Source organism: Salvelinus fontinalis, chromosome 14 (assembly GCF_029448725.1).
Source record: "Salvelinus fontinalis isolate EN_2023a chromosome 14, ASM2944872v1, whole genome shotgun sequence".
Classification (NCBI taxonomy): domain Eukaryota; kingdom Metazoa; phylum Chordata; class Actinopteri; order Salmoniformes; family Salmonidae; genus Salvelinus; species Salvelinus fontinalis.
The window spans coordinates 3,455,182-3,475,520 of NC_074678.1; the positions used below are offsets into that span (position 1 = coordinate 3,455,182).

General features: G+C 44.0%; 1 protein-coding gene across 1 annotated transcript; it reads left to right on the top strand.

Annotated features, from left to right (window-relative positions):
* The first annotated feature begins 5,456 nt into the window (after positions 1-5,456).
* Positions 5,457-11,946, top strand: ahsg1 (alpha-2-HS-glycoprotein 1). The gene is made up of 7 exons (XM_055943788.1): positions 5,457-5,698; positions 8,093-8,206; positions 9,386-9,470; positions 9,625-9,791; positions 10,301-10,417; positions 10,989-11,063; positions 11,186-11,946. The coding sequence occupies exons 1-7, from the start codon at positions 5,489-5,491 to the stop codon at positions 11,705-11,707; spliced, it is 1,290 nt and encodes a 429-aa protein (XP_055799763.1). The 5' UTR covers positions 5,457-5,488; the 3' UTR covers positions 11,708-11,946.
* Positions 11,947-20,339: the final 8,393 nt, after the last annotated feature.

Below are 20,339 nucleotides of genomic sequence, written 5' to 3' on the forward strand. Positions count from 1 at the left end.
CTATTTCCACTGGAGAAATGCCCAGTCTGAAGCCATTCGGCTATGAGTTTCACAGCCCTATAATAATGATATAAGTTCCAACATCTTAAAAAGGGTTTATTTACAACCTCTGGAATATAAGATGTTGGGAATAGTGGTATAGGAGTGTCTGACATATAACCCCTAACTTGAGTTCAGTCTTCGCCAATGAGAACCAAGAGGGGCCTAGTTTCGTCCTTCATGACTGGGGGATAAGCCTTGATTCTAGGCCGAAGGAAATCCTCCATGCATCTCATCAGATCAGAACAGGATGGATCAACAGTGATTCAGATTACTTGTTTGCATTCTAAATAAAAGGGTAGTTGTGTTTTGCTGCATTATTTGTCTACCCAGACGATGTGGATCATTGTCAGGATATTAAATGTATAAGCTTCCGTAACAAAAGGAAAGCCCTAAAAATAGTCAAAGACTCCAGCCACCCTAGTCATAGAATGTTCTCTCTGCTACCGCATGGCAAGTGGTACCGGAGCGCCAAGTCTAGGTCCAAGAGGCTTCTAAACAGCATCTACCCCCAAGCCAACCATCTGCCTCCCGTGTCTGCATCTGAGTCTCGCCTAGTGCCATGATAGTATTAAACAAAAACAAGCATAGAAAACAGCATTGGTATTAATAATAAAAACAACTCTTAAGGCTACGATTATATTATAATTATTTCGGTGACAACCTGGTTGATTAACGATGTTGGGTTGTGAACACGTTTTTTTTATTATATATAAATAAATAAATAGGCAGTGTAGAACACCATTGCTCAAAATGCATCACTCCAATAACTTTCAAAAGATTGTTCCAAAAGTTTGCCCCCCCCAAAAATGTATTTTCCTGTGAATGAAGTCTCACATAAATGTGTCTTTCCTACAAATTAAGTTGCACTAAAATGTGTGTTTTAGCCACACAAAAAGGCCAAAAAACGCACAAATCTGCTCAAATATTTTTTGTACATATTTGCACGAATTAAGTGAAAGATTGTGTTGACATACATACATACACAGATAAATAAATGCAGAAAAATGAAACAGAAGTTTTTTGAACCCAGTCTGGCACAAAAATAATACTCAATTGGGAGACAGGCCTACACACACACACATATATACAGTATATATATATACACACGTGCTATATAGAAGATAAATATGTGTATAATTTTATTCTAGGGAGTTGGTTATGGTTGCTTGTGTTTCATAATAGACGGGTCTCAGAACCTCAGAAAGCCTCTAGTCTACTGCAACATGTCTCACTTTCACAAAATTATCACTGCTGAGGCTTGATCCCATACCTTCCCTGCAGTCATATGGGTTTGGCTTTCTTGCACTAACACTCACACTTGTCTTTTCTCACTAGCATTGACTATGCTGATATCTGCTTTATCGAGGAAATGTTTTACTTACTATGACTGTGATACGTGGTTGTCTCACCTAGCTCCCTTAAGCTACCTTAAACTACTAACTTTAAGTCGCGATGGATAAGAGCGTCTGCTAAATTACTCAACTTTAGAATGTAACGGAGGTTCCCCGCTACCATGTCATGTTTCCACAGGCTGATTGAAGTGTGGTTTGATCAACACGGGTTAAGAGGCTGAGCTGATGGCGATAAAGAAAGGCAGGAATGCAACACAGGTGTATGTTGACGACATAGTTTAATGATAACTGTTAACTAATGCTAAGATTCTCACTCTTGGAGTGAGATAGACAGTATCCCCCACTCCTCACCCCTCAGTATTCCCCATTCCTCATCCCTCAGTATTTCCCATTCCTCATCCCTAAATATTCCCCATTTCTCATCCCACAGTATTCCCCATTCCTAATCCCTGAGAATTCCCTATTCTTCATCCCTCAATATTCCCCATTCCTCTTCCCTTAATGTTACCCATTCCTCATCCCACAGTATTCCCCATTCCTCATCCCTCAGTATTCCCAATTCCTTATCCCTCAGTATTCCCCATCCCTCAATATTTTCCATTACTCAGCCCTCAGTATTCCCCATTCCTCATCACTCAGTATTCCCCCATTCCTCATCTGTCAATATTTTATCCTTCAATATTCTTCATCCCTAAATATTCCCCATTCCTCATTCCTAAATATTCCTAATTCCTAAGAATTTCCCATTCCTTATCACTTAATATTTCACAATCCTCATCTCTCAATATTCCACATTACTCATCCCTCAGTAATCCCCATTCCTCATCCCTCAGTATTCCCAATTCTTCATCCCTAAGTATTCATCATCCCTCAGTTATCCCCATTCCTCATCCCTCAGTATTCCCCAGTCCTCTTCCCTCAGTATTCCCCAGTCCTCTTCCCTCAGTATTCCCCATTCCTCATCCCTCAGTATTCCCCATTCCTCAGTATTCCCCATTCCTCAGTATTCCCCATTCCTCAGTGTTCCCCATTCCTCAGTATTCCCCATTCCTCTTCCCTCAGTATTCCCCATTCCTCATCCCTCAGTATTCCCCATCTCTCAGTATTCCCCATTCCTCAGTATTCCCCATTCCGCAGTATTCCCCATCCCTCAGTATTCCCCATTCCTCAGTATTCCCCATTCCTCAGTATTCCCCATTCCTCATCCCTCAGTATTCCTCAGTATTCCCCATTCCTCAGTGTTCCCCATTCCTCAGTATTCCCCATTCCTCTTCCCTCAGATTCCCCATTCCTCATCCCTCAGTTGTCCTTATTCCTCATCCCTCAGTATTCCCCATTCCTCAGTATTCCCCATTCCTCATCCCTCAGTATTCCCCATTCCTCAGTATTCCCCATTCCTCAGTGTTCCCATTCCTCAGTATTCCCCATTCCTCAGTGTTTCCTATTCCTCAGTATTCCCTATTCCCCGTCCCTCAGTATTCCCCATTCCTCAGTGTTCCCCATGCCTCAGTATTCCCCATTCCTCAGTGTTCCCCATTCCTCAGTATTCCCCATTCCTTATCCCTCAGTATTCCCCATTCCTCAGTATTCCCCATTCCTCATTCCTCAGTATTCCCCATTCTTCAGTATTCCCCATTCCTCAGTTCCCCATTCCTCAGTGTTCCCCATTCCTCAGTGTTCCCCATTCCTCAGTATTCCCCATTCCTCATCCCTCAGTATTCCCCATTCCTCAGTGTTCCCCATTCCTCAGTGTTCCCCATTCCTCAGTGTTCCCCATTCCTCAGTATTCCCCATTCCTCTTCCCTCAGATTCCCCATTCCTCATCCCTCAGTTGTCCTTATTCCTCATCCCTCAGTATTCCCCATTCCTCAGTATTCCCCATTCCTCAGTATTCCCCATTCCTCATCCCTCAGTATTCCCCATTCCTCAGTATTCCCCATTCCTCAGTGTTCCCATTCCTCAGTATTCCCCATTCCTCAGTGTTTCCTATTCCTCAGTATTCCCTATTCCCCGTCCCTCAGTATTCCCCATTCCTCAGTGTTCCCCATGCCTCAGTATTCCCCATTCCTCAGTGTTCCCCATTCCTCAGTATTCCCCATTCCTTATCCCTCAGTATTCCCCATTCCTCAGTATTCCCCATTCCTCATTCCTCAGTATTCCCCATTCTTCAGTATTCCCCATTCCTCAGTTCCCCATTCCTCAGTGTTCCCCATTCCTCAGTGTTCCCCATTCCTCAGTATTCCCCATTCCTCATCCCTCAGTATTCCCCATTCCTCAGTGTTCCCCATTCCTCAGTGTTCCCCATTCCTCAGTGGTCCCCATTCCTCAGTATTCCCCATTCGCCTCCCTCAGCATACTAACTTCTTACACTCAACGGCTAACAGTTTTGTAACTCTGATAGGTGTATGACTCCAGAAACTTTACATTGAAAAGTCTGAATCCCCGGTTCAGATATTCCAGAGCTGGCTAAATCACTGTTCTATCGGGCTCAGTGAAGTCAGTGGGGAATCTACGGGAGGAACAGGAGAGCTGGAAACTCATAGAAATCCAAAATATATTAGCAGACCGTTTACAACATCTTAGACAATTTACAACATCTCTGCTTAGATGAAGCCTGGGTTTCAGAAGCTTCATTTCACACAAACGCTTTTGATAACGTGTCCCCCGAATGACACCCTATTCCCTTTAGAGTGCACTACCTTTGACAAAGAGCCCTATAGATGGCACCCTATTCCCTTTTAGAGTGCACTACATTTGACACAAAGCCCTATAGATGGCACCCTATTCCCTTTTAGAGTGCACTACCTTTGACAAAGAGCCCTATAGATGGCACCCTATTCCCTTTGGAGTGCACTACCTTTGACAAAGAGCCCTATAGAAGACAATCTGTCTCTTTTATCTAGAGAATGCGAATCAGATGAGGATATCTAGTCTCTGAGAAGGAGAAGAAAAGCCAGCAGGAGAAGCGTAAAGAAGGTTTGAAGTCCTGCAGCTCTGAACCTTACCACACAAACCTTATACGTGGGAGGATAAATGTCTCGATATTCAAAAGTAAAATGTACACACACACACACACACACACACACACACACACACACACACACACACACACACACACACACACACACACACACACACACACACACACACAAGCAATTCGCTACACCCGCAATAGCATCTGCTAAATATGTGTACAGTACGTGACCAATAAAAAATGTATTTGAAGTTTGATTTGACACACACACACACAAGCATTTCACTACACCCACAATAGCATCTGCTAAATATGTGTATGTGACCAACACACACACACACACACACACAGACCCCCCACCCCCCCCCAACCAGAGGGGCACATTTTGACATTCTCTGTTGTACTTTATTGATTCCTGTCAGTGACACTCCGGACACAGTCCTCTGTGTCCCACAGAGCATTCAAAGATCAAAGATCAAAGCACATCTCAGCAAACTGGACGGGTAGCAGAAGAGATTAGTTTATCTCTGTGGTGATTGGAGGGTTGAAATGGTCCAATGATTTCAGACACCCCACATGTCGCTTTCTCTCAAGTTAATTATTAATGTGTCCTGGATGAACTCTCTCGGGCTAATCACATCAGTCAGAGACACAAATATACTGTATGTATTGTATAGCATTCATTCTTACCGTAGGATAGATGGCTCACCCTGTATTCGGTCACTACAAAGCTCACACAACAAACCAAAAAAGCCCAGAGTACAAAGTTCACATTGTTGAAATTGAAGTTTCTAATATATAAAAATCTGTAAACCCTTAAAAAACATATTAGAAGTTTGACGAAAAATGACAAAAGTAACACATATTGACTAAATTAAATATGTGACAAAACGTATTCCCAGGATTTTGAGTGATCAATTTCGCAACACTGTCAATGACACAAACTTGTCCAGAAACCTTTTGTCCTCTGTTTACTTTGCATTGACTTTGGCAGCATGCAGAAAGCAGTCTGAGCCTATACTCGTGTTATCTCCCTCCTGTTACGGTTAACCATACAGACCGTAGTTTGTATAAATAAGTGCCTCAGGCTGCCGTGCCCCTTTATTCAACGTGCGCTACTATGAGGGGACTGGTTATTCTATCCGTCCTGACAGTGTGTGCACTGAACTGTGCCACTGTGCCAACGCGGGACACCAGTGGACGCCACTGGAGCTGCGATGAGAACGAGAAAGAGCCTGGGGCAAGGTTGGCCATGCTCAGCATCAACAATAAACATTTCCATGGATACAAGTTCCAGCTCAGTAACATAACCTCCAGCACAGTGGAGAAGGTGGGTGCAGGAGGAGGGGGGGGGGGGGGGGGTCTGAAAAGGGGTGTAGGGGTCAGGGGTTGATGGGGGGGGGGGTCTGTAAAGGGGTGTAGGGGTCAGGGGTTGATGGGGGGGGGCTGTAAAGGGGTGTAGGGGTCAGAGGTTGATGGGGGGCTGTAAAGGGGTGTAGGGGTCAGGGGTTGATGGGGGGGGGGCTGCAAAGGGGTGTAGGGGTCAGGGGTTGATGGGGGGAGGGGACTGTAAAGGGGTGTAGGGGTCAGGGGTTGATGGGGGGGCTGCAAAGGGGTGTAGGGGTCAGGGGTTGATGGGGGGAGGGGACTGTAAAGGGGTGTAGGGGTCAGGGGTTGATGGGGGGGGCTGTAAAGGGGTGTAGGAGTCAGGGGTTGATGGGGGGGGGTCTGTAAAGGGGTGTAGGGGTCAGGGGTTGATGGGGAGGGTCTGTAAAGGGGCGTAGGGGTCAGGGGTTGATGGGGGGGGTCTGTAAAGGGGTGTAGGGGTCAGGGGTTGATGGGGGGGTCTGTAAAGGGGTGTAGGGGTCAGGGGTTGATGGGGGGGTCTGTAAAGGGGTGTAGGGGTCAGGGGTTGATGGGGGCTGTAAAGGGGTGTAGGGGTCAGGGGTTGATAGGGGGGGGGGGCTGTAAAGGGGTGTAGCGGTCAGGGGTCAGGGGTTGATAGGGGGGTCTGTAAAGGGGTGTAGGTGTCAGGGGTTGATAGGGGGGTCTGTAAAGGGGTGTAGGGGTCAGGGGTTGATGGGGGGGTCTGTAAAGGGGTGTAGGGGTCAGGGGTTGATGGGGGGGCTGTAAAGGGGTGTAGGGGTCAGGGGTTGATAGGGGGGTCTGTAAAGGGGTGTAGGGGTCAGGGGTTGATGGGGGGGTCTGTAAAGGGGTGTAGGGGTCAGGGGTTGATGGGGGGGTCTGTAAAGGGGTGTAGGGGTCAGGGGTTGATGGGGGAGGGGATTGTAAAGGGGTGATGGGGGGCTTACATGGTGTTTGTTGGGACTGTGGTATCTTTAGACTGGACTGCATCTCAGTACTCTCAGGGGATTTCCTTTATTAGTTGCCATTCCTTTTTCTGCACTGTGTATCAGACACTGTGTTTCAGACACTGTGTATCAGACACTGTGTTTCAGACACTGTGTATCAGACACTGTGTATCAGACACTGTGTATCAGACACTGTGTTTCAGACACTGTGTTTCAGACACTGTGTTTCAGACACTGTGTATCAGACACTGTGTATCAGACACTGTGTTTCAGACACTGTGTATCAGACACTGTGTTTTTAGTCACTGTGTATCAGACACTGTGTATCAGACACCGTGTATCAGACACTGTGTATCAGACACTGTGTATCAGACACTGTGTTTCAGAAACTGTGTATCAGACACTGTGTATCAGACACCGTGCATCAGACACCGTGTATCAGACACCGTGTATCAGACACTGTGTATCAGACACTGTGTATCAGACACTGTGTATCAGACACTGTGTATCAGACACTGTGTATCAGACACTGTGTATCAGACACTGTGTATCAGACACTGTGTATCAGACACCGTGTATCAGACACTGTGTATCAGACACTGTGTATCAGACACTGTGTATCAGACACCGTGTTTCAGACACTGTGTTTCAGACACCGTGTATCAGACACCGTGTATCAGACACTGTGTTTCAGACACTGTGTATCAGACACTGTGTTTCAGACACTGTGTTTCAGACACTGTGTTTCAGACACTGTGTATCAGACACATTTCAGACCACTGGGACGCCGTCATTGGTATGGGGGCATGTTGGAATGAGAGAAAGATAGGGAACTACTGTATGAGGCCTATCTTATTTCTCTTCTCTCAGAACTTGTTGATCTTGATGAAAGTGTGTGAAGAGATGACGAATGAGCTCTTTTGGTCACTCATTTCATGTTCCAAAAGTTTTAAGATGAAAAGACCTCTCTCTCTCTACTTTCTTCTGTAATTTTTAATTCCCTGTTTTCTCTCCTTCCTGGATATATGGTAACAAGAGTAAGGGAGGAAACAGTATAGTCAACATATTTTCACTGTGTAACTCGCTCTCTCCATCTCTCCTCTCTCCATCTCTCCTCTATTCTCTCTCCTTCTCTCCTCTACCCATCTCTCCATCTCTCCTCTACCCTCTCTCCATCTCTCCTATATTCTCTCTCCATCTCTCCTCTATTCTCTCTCCATCTCTCCTCTACCCATCTCTCCTCTATTCTCTCTCCATCTCTCCTCTACCTTCTCTCCATCTCTCCATCTCTCATCTACCCATCTCTCCTCTATTCTCTCTCCATCTCTCCTCTATTCTCTATCCATCTCTCCTCTCTCCATCTCTCCTCTCTCCTCTCTCCCCTCTCCCCTCTCCTCTCCTCTCTATTCCAGGGTCTGGAATCTGACTGTAAATTGCACCTGGACCTGGACCTCAAGGAAACAACCTGTCACATCATCAACCCAAAATCTTTTGAAGAGTGTGACATCCGTCAACATCATGAAACGGTAAGCCACTACACAAGAATGGCCAACCAGAGAGACACCTGTAGTGATACATACAAGTCCTGTAGAGAGAGACACCTGTAGTGACACATTCCAGTCCTGTAGAGAGAGACACCTGTAGTGACACATACCAGTCCTGTAGAGAGAGACACATGTAGTGATACATACCAGTCCTGTAGAGAGAGACACCTGTAGTGATACATACCAGTCCTGTAGAGAGAGAGACACCTGTAGTGACACATACCAGTCCTGTAGAGAGAGACACATGTAGTGATACATACCAGTCCTGTAGAGAGAGACACCTGTAGTGATACATACCAGTCCTGTAGAGAGAGACACCTGTAGTGATACATACCAGTCCTGTAGAGAGAGAGACACCTGTAGTGATACATACCAGTCCTGTAGAGAGAGACACCTGTAGTGATACATACCAGTCCTGTAGAGAGAGACACATGTAGTGATACATACCAGTCCTGTAGAGAGAGACACCTGTAGTGATACATACCAGTCCTGTAGAGAGAGACACCTGTAGTGATACATACCAGTCCTGTAGAGAGAGAGACACCTGTAGTGATACATACCAGTCCTGTAGAGAGAGAGACACCTGTAGTGATACATACCAGTCCTGTAGAGAGAGAGACACCTGTAGTGATACATACCAGTCCTGTAGAGAGAGACACCTGTAGTGACACATACCAGTCCTGTAGAGAGAGACACCTGTAGTGATACATACCAGTCCTGTAGAGAGAGAGACACCTGTAGTGATACATACCAGTCCTGTAGAGAGAGAGACACCTGTAGGGATACATACCAGTCCTGTAGAGAGAGACACCTGTAGTGACACATACCAGTCCGGTAGAGAGAGACACCTGTAGTGACACATACCAGTCCTGTAGAGAGAGACACCTGTAGTGACACATACCAGTCCTGTAGAGAGAGACACCTGTAGTGATACATACCAGTCCTGTAGAGAGAGACACCTGTAGTGATACATACCAGTCCTGTAGAGAGAGAGACACCTGTAGTGATACATACCAGTCCTGTAGAGAGAGACACCTGTAGTGATACATACCAGTCCTGTAGAGAGAGACACCTGTAGTGACACATACCAGTCCTGTAGAGAGAGACACCTGTACAAACGGATGACTAAGCAGAAATGTATGTTGTGTCTCCCTCATGCAGCAAGTGAATGCCCACTGCAATGTGACTCTGAGCATCACAGAAGGCATTGCAGAGGTCTCTAAACACTCCTGCAACACTGAACCAGGTATCTAACGTTACCCTAGTCTACTGCAGCGCACGCCACCAAAACACACAGTACATGTGTCCTTTTTTTATACGCAGTACAGCAAGTGAGTAAGTCTACCTCCAAAAATGGTTGTGTGCATTTTTTTAATCAAGTTTAATTTGATTTGATGAAGTTTCTGCTGAGAAGGTGATCAGAATGTGTCCGGACTGCCCCATTCTGCTGCCCCTGCATAGCCCCGAGGGCCTAGAGAGTGTGAAGGCAGGCCTCAGGCAGTTCAACATGGACCACAACTACACCTCCTACTTCAAACTGATGGAAGTGGGGAGGATAATATCTGGGGTATGGTGATGTATTAGGATTCTCTCCCTGTACTTCTCTTGGTACACAATCCAAAACACGTTTGGATCCTATCTAGTCAAAACCGGTCACTGTTCAGGGATAAGTCTGAAATTATGTAACACACTGCTTAGAGTGTTCAAGGAATCCTACCACTGCCAACAGTGTAACATGCTATTTGGAGTGTTTGTTTGGGAAATTAAGTAGGTCTCCCCTGTCTGTCTAAACCTGTACAGATGTAGGAACCTAATTTGAGCCAGTTTGCTACAGCAGGAAAAAAATCCTGCAGCAACAGAAAATTGTAATTATTATGTAGATTATAATGAACGGACATATTTGTAGGAAAATTAAGTCTGAAATTTCAAAGTGGAAATTACAAACTTCAAATGCCTTTTTAAACCTCAAATACACTATCAGTTTTACATTTCCTGCATTGCAGGACAGTTCTCCTGCAATAAAGTGATCAAATGAAGATCCTACATCTGTAGGTCATGTCTCTCTCCCTTTCCTAGTACATGATGATGTCTGGAATGTACTACAACGCTGAGTTGGCCATCGTGGAGACTGAGTGTAATGCCAAGAGCAGGATAGATACACAGGCTTGCAAGCCACTGTGCCCTGATGAAGCTGTAAGGCAACTAGCTACCCTCCTCATTCTCACTCCTCACGTATTACCATCATCCTACTCTGGTCTCCTGTCTCCGGTCTCTGGTCTCTGTCTCTGACTCTGGTCTCCTGTCTCCGGTCTCGGGTCTCTGACTCTGGTCTCATGTCTCCGGTCTCGGGACTCTGTCTCGGACTTTGGTCTCATGTCTCCGGTCTCGGGTCTCTGTCTCTGACTTTGGTCTCTGTCCTCTGTCTCCGGTCTCGGACTCTGGTCTCTGTGTCCGGTCTCGGGTCTCTGTCTCGGACTTTGGTCTCTGTCTCCGGTCTCGGGTCTCTGTCTCTGACTTTGGTCTCTGTCCTCTGTCTCCGATTTCGGGTCTCTGTCTCTGGTCTCTGTCTCCGGTCTCGGGTCTCTGTCTTGGACTTTGGTCTCTGTCTCCGGTCTCGGGTCTCTGTCTCTGACCTTGGTCTCTGTCCTGTGTCTCCGGTCTCGGGTCTCCGGTCTCGGGTCTCCGGTCTCGGGTCTCTGTCTCTGACTTTGGTCACGGGTCTCGGTCTCTGACTTTGGTCTCTGTCTGCTGTCTCTCTCTCTAGCGCCATGGGCTCTGTAAATCCACACTGCTGGGGAATGGCCAGGTGGATGTCACCTGTGAGATCTACGAAGCTCTTGTAAGCCACTTTTAACACTCACATAAATACATCCCGAAAACATATAATTACAAAATATGGTGCCAGTCCTCCTCTAAAGTCTGTCAATTCAAACATGGTTCCTTTTGTTGTTTCCATGGCAGAACGCCAGTTCTCCCCGTACCCCTGGAAGGGGGTGTGGACACCCACCACACCGCTCCGGACACCACACCCATCCTGGCATCAAACATCACCTCCCTCCCTGGGTACACAAGCCAGGCAAACCAGGCCCACTACCAGGCCCACCTCCAGGCGACGAAGGTCCACCCCCTGGTCCCCATAGCCCACCCACTGGTCCCCATAACCCACCCCCTGGTACCCATGACCCACACCCTGGTCCCCATAACCCACCCCCTGGTCCCCATAACCCACCCCCTGGTCCCCATAACCCACCCCCTGGTCCCCATAACCCACCCCCTGGTCCCCATGGAGAGTTCCCGTTCCCCCACTGTCACGGCTTTGTGAAAATCCCCCCCTCTATCCACCCTCTTTGCCCCTTCCCCCCCCCTCATCACCCCCACCCACACCCTCGCCCCCATGGCCATGGGCCACCCCCAGGGCACTCTCTACCACCCCACCCTACACACGTTCTGGGCGAGGATCCTCCCCCACATGTCAAGGCATAATCTCAGTATTCCGATAGCATTTCAAAATGGTGGGTGTCTGAAGTCATGTTGACGTACACATATTCAGAAGTAGTTTTGCCATCATGGTTGGAATAATGGCAATAAGAAGAACAGTAACTGTGTAAATGAAATGATCTGTTGTCTTTTCTGACTTGGTTCTCTCTGTTAAAATCAGCTTGATTCTGAGCCATTCTTGGATAAAAAAATGTTTTTTTTTACGAATAAACTACTTAATGATACTAATGTACTGTACTTGATGATATTAATGTACTGAGATATTCATGACTAACTAGAGGACAGGCACACACACACAGACGCACGCACGCACACGCACACACACACACACACACACACACTAATAAGCTGTTATACCAAGTCCTTTAAGGTCATAGTTAGTTTAACCACCGTGGGTCAATGTAGGGTCAATGTAACGGCTCAGTACAATGACACACGGCACATGGCCTTGTTCGGGGGGTTAGCACTATGCTAACACGACATGGAGAAGTTAAGCCACTCCCGTATCTCTATAATCAAGTGTATGCATGCAAAGCAATTATTTAGATAGTTCCATATCAGTTAATCCCTCTTGTTTTCGATGGATGGACCCACTTTCAGCATAGCATGCTAAAGAACCTCTGAAAACCCTTCTTTATTTAACAAATGAAAGACATATCAGTGTTGGGGAGTAGTGAACTACATGACTTTGCAGTAGCTTGGTGGTAGTTGACCTACATTTTAAACCTTGGTTATTTTTGTCAGTAGTTAGTTACTTTTTGTTGCCATGCAGCTGTGTAGCTAACTACTGGAACTACACACTACTTTTTTTTTCAAAAATAAAATATGGGTGAAGTAGGCAATCTTATATTTTATTTTTGGCTTCAGACCTACCCAAATTCTCACTTGAAACATAGTTTTGGTGTTTAAACCAATTAAGCTTACAGTGCCTGATTTTGGGCACTAGATTTACTGGATATTACTGATAATATGTTTACATTCCTTATTTTATTAATTTCCCACCATTTTGTCAGACCACAACAAACTAGGCAGTTCTAGAACAGAGGCTTCTCTGTTAAACGTGTCTCTGGCTCCATCAAGTGGTCAGTTGTGTCATTACAATCCATTTTGTCACTTATTTTCCTGCTGGTAGGGGCAACACTCTTCACCACACTTCGAAACCAAAGTGAATTTTTCCTAGCATGTTAGGAGAATTAACGAAGCAGTTTAGGACTGAGGTTAAGGTTAGGAAAAGGGTCAGGGTTAGCTCTTCTAATCTGCTATGAAAATCACTTTGTATCAAAGTGCCGTGAAAAGACTGGCCATGTTGGAGAGCATCGAAACGACTGCACTACCGACTGACTGATCTACGAATCACCTTGCATCATAAGTAACGACTCATTATTTGTAGATCAGTCAATCAGTCACAATTTACCCATGATACATTGCGGTTTTGACCCTCTCGTATATGCAATGGTGGAAAAAGTACCCAATTGTCATACTGTAGTAAAAGTAAAGATACCTTAATAGAAAATGACTCAAGTAAAAGTCACACAGTAAAATACTACTTGAGTATAAGTCTAAAAGTATTTGGTTTTAAATATACTTATTAAGTATCGAGAGTAAATGTAATTGCTAAAATATACTTAAGTATCAAAAGTAAAAGTATAAATAATTTCAAATTCCTTATATTAAGCAAACCAGATGGCAACATTTTCTTGTTTTTAAAAAATGTACTAATAGCCATGGACACACTCCAACACTCAGACATAATTGACAAACTAAACATGTGTGTTTAGTAAGTCCACCAGATCAGAGACAGTAGGGATAACCAGGGATGTTCTCTTGATAAGTGTGTGAATGAGACCATTTTCCTGTCCTGCTAAGCATTCAAAATGTAACGAGTACTTTTGGGTGTCAGGGAAAATGTATGGAGCAAAAAGTAGATTATTTTCTTCAGGAATGTAGTGGAGTAAAAGTTGTCAAAAATATAAATAGTAAAGTAAATACCCCAAAAACTACTCAAGTAGTACTTTAAAGTATTTTTACTTAAGTACTTACACCACTGCTCGAACACAGCCAGTGTGTCCCCTGCTGGTAGACAGGAGGACATGTTCAAGCAGATCACTTTTGTCGATTGTCACCGCCTTTCAAAGTGTGTTGCATTATGGTAAAAAAAAAAAAAAAACAGACTTTGAGACTACATGTCGACTGCATGAACGTTACACAAATCGTGTGATCGAAGGTCATGCCGTTTTTGATGAAGTCACCTTCAAATCGCTGCAGTTGCTTCTCATCAACAGCACCATTCAGCAATCACCTGCATTATGGGAGGGACTATTTGTCAACCAATCATTAGGATGTTTTTGTTTGAACCACACAAACGTGGCCAAAGACGTGACTGAAACAGGAACCAACTTTGCTGTGATTCTAAAGCTACAGGGGACATAAATGTTATGTTAATTTTATTGAACCTTTATTTAACTAGGCAAGTCAGTTAAGAACAAATTCTTATTTACAATGACGGCCTACCAAAAGGCAAAAGGCCACCTGCGGGGACAGGGGCCTGGGATAAAAAAATGTTTTAAATACAATATAAATATAGGACAAAACACACATCACGACAAGAGAGATAAGACAACACAACATAAAGAGAGACCTAAGACAACAACATAGCAAGGCAGCAACACATGACAACACAGCATGGTAGCAACACAACATGACAACAACATGGTAGCAACACAACATTGTAGCAGCACAAAACATGGTACAAACATTATTGGGGACAGACAACAGCACAAAGGGCAAGAAGGTAGAGACAACAATACATCACACAAAGCAGACCCAATTGTCAGTAAGAGTGTCCATGATTGAGTCTTTGAATGAAGAGATGGAGATAAAACTGTCCAGTTGAGTGTTTGTTGCAGCTCGTTCCAGCTGCTAGCTGCAGTGAACTGAAAAGACTGTGTGTGCTTTGAGGACTTTTAACAGAATGTGACTGGCAGAACCGGTGTTGTATGTGGAGGATGAGGGCTGCGGTAGATATCTCAGATAGGGGGGAGTGAGGCCTAAGAGGGTTTTATAAATAAGCATCAACCAGTGGGTCTTGTGACGGCTACACAGAGATGACCCGTTTACAGAGGAGTATAGAGTGCAGTGATGTGTCCTATAAGGAGCATTGGTGGCAAATCTGATGGCCGAATGGTAAAGAACATCTAGCCGCTCGAGATTACCCTTCTCTGTAATTTAGCATGGGTAGGATGGTCATCTGAATCAGGGTTAGTTTGGCAGCTGGGGTGAAAGAGGAGCGATTACGATAGAGGAAACCAAGTCTAGGTTTAACTTTAGCCTGCAGCTTTGATATGTGCTGAGAGAAGGACAGTGTACCGTTTATCCCTACTCCCAAGTACTTGTATGAGGTGATTACCTCAAGCTCTAAACCCTCAGAGGTAGTAATCACACCTGTGGGGAGAGGGGCATTCTTCTTACCAAACCACATGACTTTTGTTTTGGAGGTGTTTAGAAAAAGGTTAAGGGTAGAGAAAGCAAGTTGGACACTAAAGAAAGCTTTGTTGTACAGCATTTAACACAAAATCCGGGGAGGGGCCAGCTGAGTATAAGACTGAATCATCTACATATAAATGGATAAGAGAGCTTCCTACTGCCTGAGCTGTGTTGTTGATGTAAATTGAGATAAGGTTGGGGCCTAGGATTGAGCCTTGGGGTACTCCCTTGGTGATAGGAAGTGGTTGAGACAGCAGATTTTCTGACTTTATACACTGCACTCTTTGAGAGAGGTAGTTAGCAAACCAGGCCAAAGACCCCTCAGAGACACCAATACTCCTTAGCCGGCCCACAAGAATGAAATGGTCTACCGTATCAAAAGCTTTGGTCAAGTCAATAAAAATAGCAGCACAACATTGCTTAGAGTCAAGGGTAATGGTGACATCATTGAGGACCTTTAAGGTTGCAGTGACACATCCATAACCTGAGCGGAACCCAGATTGCATACCAGAGAGAATACTATAGACGTCAAGAAAGCCAGTCAGTTGATTATTGACAAGTTTTTCCAAATGAAAGTGATATTTGAGACCTCTCTCTAACCAATGAATTGTACACACTTTATGTTTTCAGTTTGTGAGTGTGTGATATGGGAGTATAGAAAAGTTTATGTAGCCCCTTATACAGAAAAATGTTTAGAAACAATAGCAGCTATGTTGACACTGCCATGTTGATCTGAGCCTTGCTCAGTCGGGGTCAATAACCTGTTGAGAGTTAGAATAGTAGAATACACACTCTCACTCAGATATCATTAACATGGCATAAGTCATGGCAAAATGGTTGAATTGTAGGAAATTAGCTTTAAAACTGAAAATTGCATGACATTTTTCATAAAATAAAATAAAATGTCCTTCCGCCCCATGGCAAAATGTGTGGAATTTCACTAAATTGTAAATGTTTCTCTCCGTTGTCATGAGGGGGGGCCACTAAAATGTTTTCCCTGTCAGGTGGGGGGGAGCACCCAAACAAATCTTGTTTAGGGCCCCCCAAAAGGCCCTGTACAGGGCCCTCATGACTGCACGGCCAGGCACAACTCCAAAATCATCATTAAGTTCGCTGATGACACAACAGTGGTAGGCCTGATCACCGACAACGATGAGACAGCCTATAGGGAAGAGGTCAGAGACCTCACAGTGTGGTGCAAGGGCAACAACCTCTCCCTCAACGTGATCAAGACTAAGGAGATGTTTGTGGACTACAGGAAAAGGAGGACCGAGCACGGCCCCAAATTCTCATTGACGGGGCTGTAATGGAGCAGGTTGAGAGCTTCAAGTTCCTTGGTGTCCACATCAATAACAAACTAACATGGTCCAAGCACACCAAGACAGTTGTGAAGAGGGCACGACAATTCTATTCTATTCCCCCTCAAGAGACCGAAAAGATTTTGCATGGGTTCTCAGATCCTCAAAAGGTTTTACAGCTGCACCCTTGAGAGCATCCTGCCGGGTTGCATCACTGCCTGGAAGGGGCGTTGGCAGAATTTTGGGGCCCTATGAAAAAAAAACTACCGCTCCCCTAACATAGAAATCAGAATGTTTCAGATTAAAATAACGTACGGATCAATATGTGTTATTAAACGTACTAACGTATAGTACTAACGTATAGCAGCTTCTGCTGCTCTATACTACAATTGTGTAGAATCTAGTTTCCACCTTCATCGTTTGCCCACACTAACAGTATTGCTAAAACTTTTTTTGTGTATTTTCTTAAAACTGCATTGTTGGTTATGAGCTTGTAAGTAAGCATTTCACTGTTGTATTCGCGCATGTGACTAATACAATTTGATTTGATTTGATACATTCAGCCCTCGAACACACCCACACGTTTCATGCCATTTCGCCCAGTGGGCGGTGCTATAAACCACAGCGTGTGTAGATTTCAGCGCGCATTCGGTTGCACACGGCGTCGAGAACGAGCCGAGCACTCGCTCAAATCCAGATCGTGGATTCTATTCAATACACTTTACAGGTTGGCTACATGTGCACTACACATAGAGAATGATAGAGCCCTCTAGTGGCCAAGGAGGCAGTTTTAGCATGGGCTGCACCATTGTGGGCATCCACAACAGTAATGTACTCAAATGGATGGGAACTCCATTGCCTGTTCCCTCCCTGTGACCCTGTTGGAGTCATGTCCAAACAGGTCATCAGGAGGGATCAGCCAATCTTAAAGAAGAAAATGGACTACTTCAAAATGGAGATAGCCTCAATGGCACTGCCCATGCTGTCACAGACGATATAATGGCACAGACAGATATATGAGTTCTCTATCTATCTCTATGGTATGTTGTTCACAGTATCTACTATATCTCTATTAGACTACATCAGTTACTGCGTAAACAATATGAACAGGATTAGACTACATCAGTTACTGGGAAAACAATATGAACAGGATTAGACTACATCACGTCCTGGGTAAACAATATGAACAGGATTAGACTACATCAGTTACTGGGTAACCAATATGAACAGGATTAGACTACACCAGTTACTGGGTAAACAATATGAACAGGATTACACTACATCAGTTACTGGGTAAACAATATGAACAGGATTAGACTACATCAGTTACTGGGTAAACAATATGAACAGGATTAGACTACATCAGTTACTGGGTAAACAATATGAACAGGATTAGACTACATCAGTTACTGGGTAAACAATATGAACAGGATTAGACTACATCATGTACTGGGTATCAATATGAACAGGATTAGACTACATCAGTTACTGGGTAAACAATATGAACAGGATTAGACTACATCAGTTACTGGGTAAACAATATGAACAGGATTAGACTACATCAGTTACTGGGTAAACAATATGAACAGGATTAGACTACATCATGTCCTGGGTAAACAATATGAACAGGATTAGACTACATCAGTTACTGGGTAAACAATATGAACAGGATTAGACTACATCAGTTCCCGTACTTGGTAACCAATATGCCAAGCAGTAATATGCACTTGCTATTGACCCCACAACTCGTGTCTTTTATTTGTATATTTAACTAGGCAAGTTAACTGACTTGCCTAGTTACAAATTCTTATTTACAATGACAGCCTACCGGGTAACAGAGGGTTAACTGCCTTGTTCAGGGGCAGAGCGACAGATATTTACCTTGTCAGCCCAGGAGTTTGATCCAGCAACCTTACGGTTACTGGCCCAACGCTCTAACCACTAGGCTACCTGCAGTCCCACTGTCTGGGATACTTGCTCATTAAGGGCTGGTTTCCCAGACACAGATAAAGCCTCTAAAATTGCCAGTGTATAAATCCCTACAGTAACTAGCGTACAATATGTTACATTTGATTCACACTTAATAAACAGATCGACACATTAGAATGTGTTTGGTGACAACAATATTACAGACAAGATACATTACAGGCTATAACAGTAACATCTAGATAAATACATTAGCTATATTGTCGCAAGTAGGATATTTTATTTATTTACGTTAGAAAGCTGGATCACATGTAGAGTTATGTAATTAGATTGTAAGGATACAGATGTATTTTAAGCTCTGAATACTCATCCACCCAAAACAGTAAACATGCATTGTTAGTAAGTTAATAACCAATTATAGGTGGTGACATCAACCATTTATGAGCATGTGGTGCCTTTTGCTTCCAAAAAAACCCCAGAAAAGGTTGTCTCCCACAATGCTTTGGTTGCGACTTTTCAGTTGGCGAGGAGCAACAGCAGAAATTTCCAGTCGACTGCAGTTGAAATTTCATGACCATTAATCACGTGATTTTTGTAAAGGTCATGTAGTCAACATGTAGTCGTTGCAAATCGGACCATTTTTATACCCATAATGCAACACACTTTGAAAGGCGGTGACCAACGTTGATCAACTTCTTGACAAAAGTGATCCGGTCAATTTTTTGGGGGTGAATATGTGCCAGAATTTTGCCAGCCACATGAAATCCGCACAGGGTTAGAGTTGTGTTCATATCTCTGCATCGAGTATGACATTAGGTATGTGGCCCAACAGTGAAAGTGAAATGGGAGGACCACAACACAGACTCTTTAGTTTATCTTCTCTTATGTTTAAGTACAGCCTTTAATAGTAGAGTATCTGAATGTAATTTGGGGGCTGGTTTAGCTGGTTTAATGTAGCCCCCACATAAGGTCCGTGTGGGAAGATGCTCCTAAAGCTGATTGTAACTATATATAGACATGTTATAAAGTATGGACAGGCTTATTCATTCACATGTCATGAATTCACTATGACAACGTCATATTTGTATATTGTTTATTACACTATATTATGTAATAGATCGTATGGGTTGGAAAGTGTTTTTTACTCAGACATAAATAAACTATTCCAAGTGAAAGACAAAGGTCGTAGCTTTAAAAAAAAAATCGATTTATTAATTTAACCTTTATTTAACCTTTATTTAACTAGGCAAGTCAGTTAAGAACAAATTGTTATTTACAATGGCGACCTACCAAAAGGCCTCCTGCGGGGATGGGGGGCTGGGATTAAAATGTTTAAATAAAATAAAAATATAGGACAAAACACACATCATGACAAGATTTCCATGGGGATCATGTTTCACTAAGTAGTTTGGGAAAGGATGTAAGTGAACTACTTTTTCAAAGTAACTTTAGTTAAATTAATAATATTTTTTTTTATGGGTAGATATAGTGTAGCTTATCTTCTTCCAAGTATGAAGTACTGTAATTGGTAGCATGGTCAACTTTATTTTCAGAGTAGCTTCCCCAAAACTGAGTAACACCCTGAAAAGGCACAATTCCAAGGACATTCCTACTGGTGAAACCAAAAATCTGTTCACGGTTTTTGATACTTAACACTTAAAAGAGCACGATAAGACATTCCTGGTCACTGTTACCTATAGCTTCTGACGGGGCTCCGAGTTTCTGGGTAGATTACAATGGGACTGATAGGGACCACATTCCTTGATAGTATCACAGAGGGGCATCGTGGGGAGGTTAGGGGTCATGTTTACCTGGTGTTGGGGGGTGGGACCCAGAACAATGTTGTGAAGAGGGAGGGTGTGTGTGGGGTTGGAGGGGGTACATGGAGCTGTATATATATCAGCCCTAGT

Bases quoted from the DNA above. Each gene is read 5' to 3' on its own strand.
- ahsg1 (XM_055943788.1), top strand. From the start codon at position 5,489: ATGAGGGGACTGGTTATTCTATCCGTCCTGACAGTGTGTGCACTGAAC. The intron at 9,471-9,624 runs GTATCTAACGTT...GATTTGATGAAG, and splicing joins CTCCTGCAACACTGAACCAG to TTTCTGCTGAGAAGGTGATC. The intron at 9,792-10,300 runs GTATGGTGATGT...TCCCTTTCCTAG, and splicing joins TGGGGAGGATAATATCTGGG to TACATGATGATGTCTGGAAT.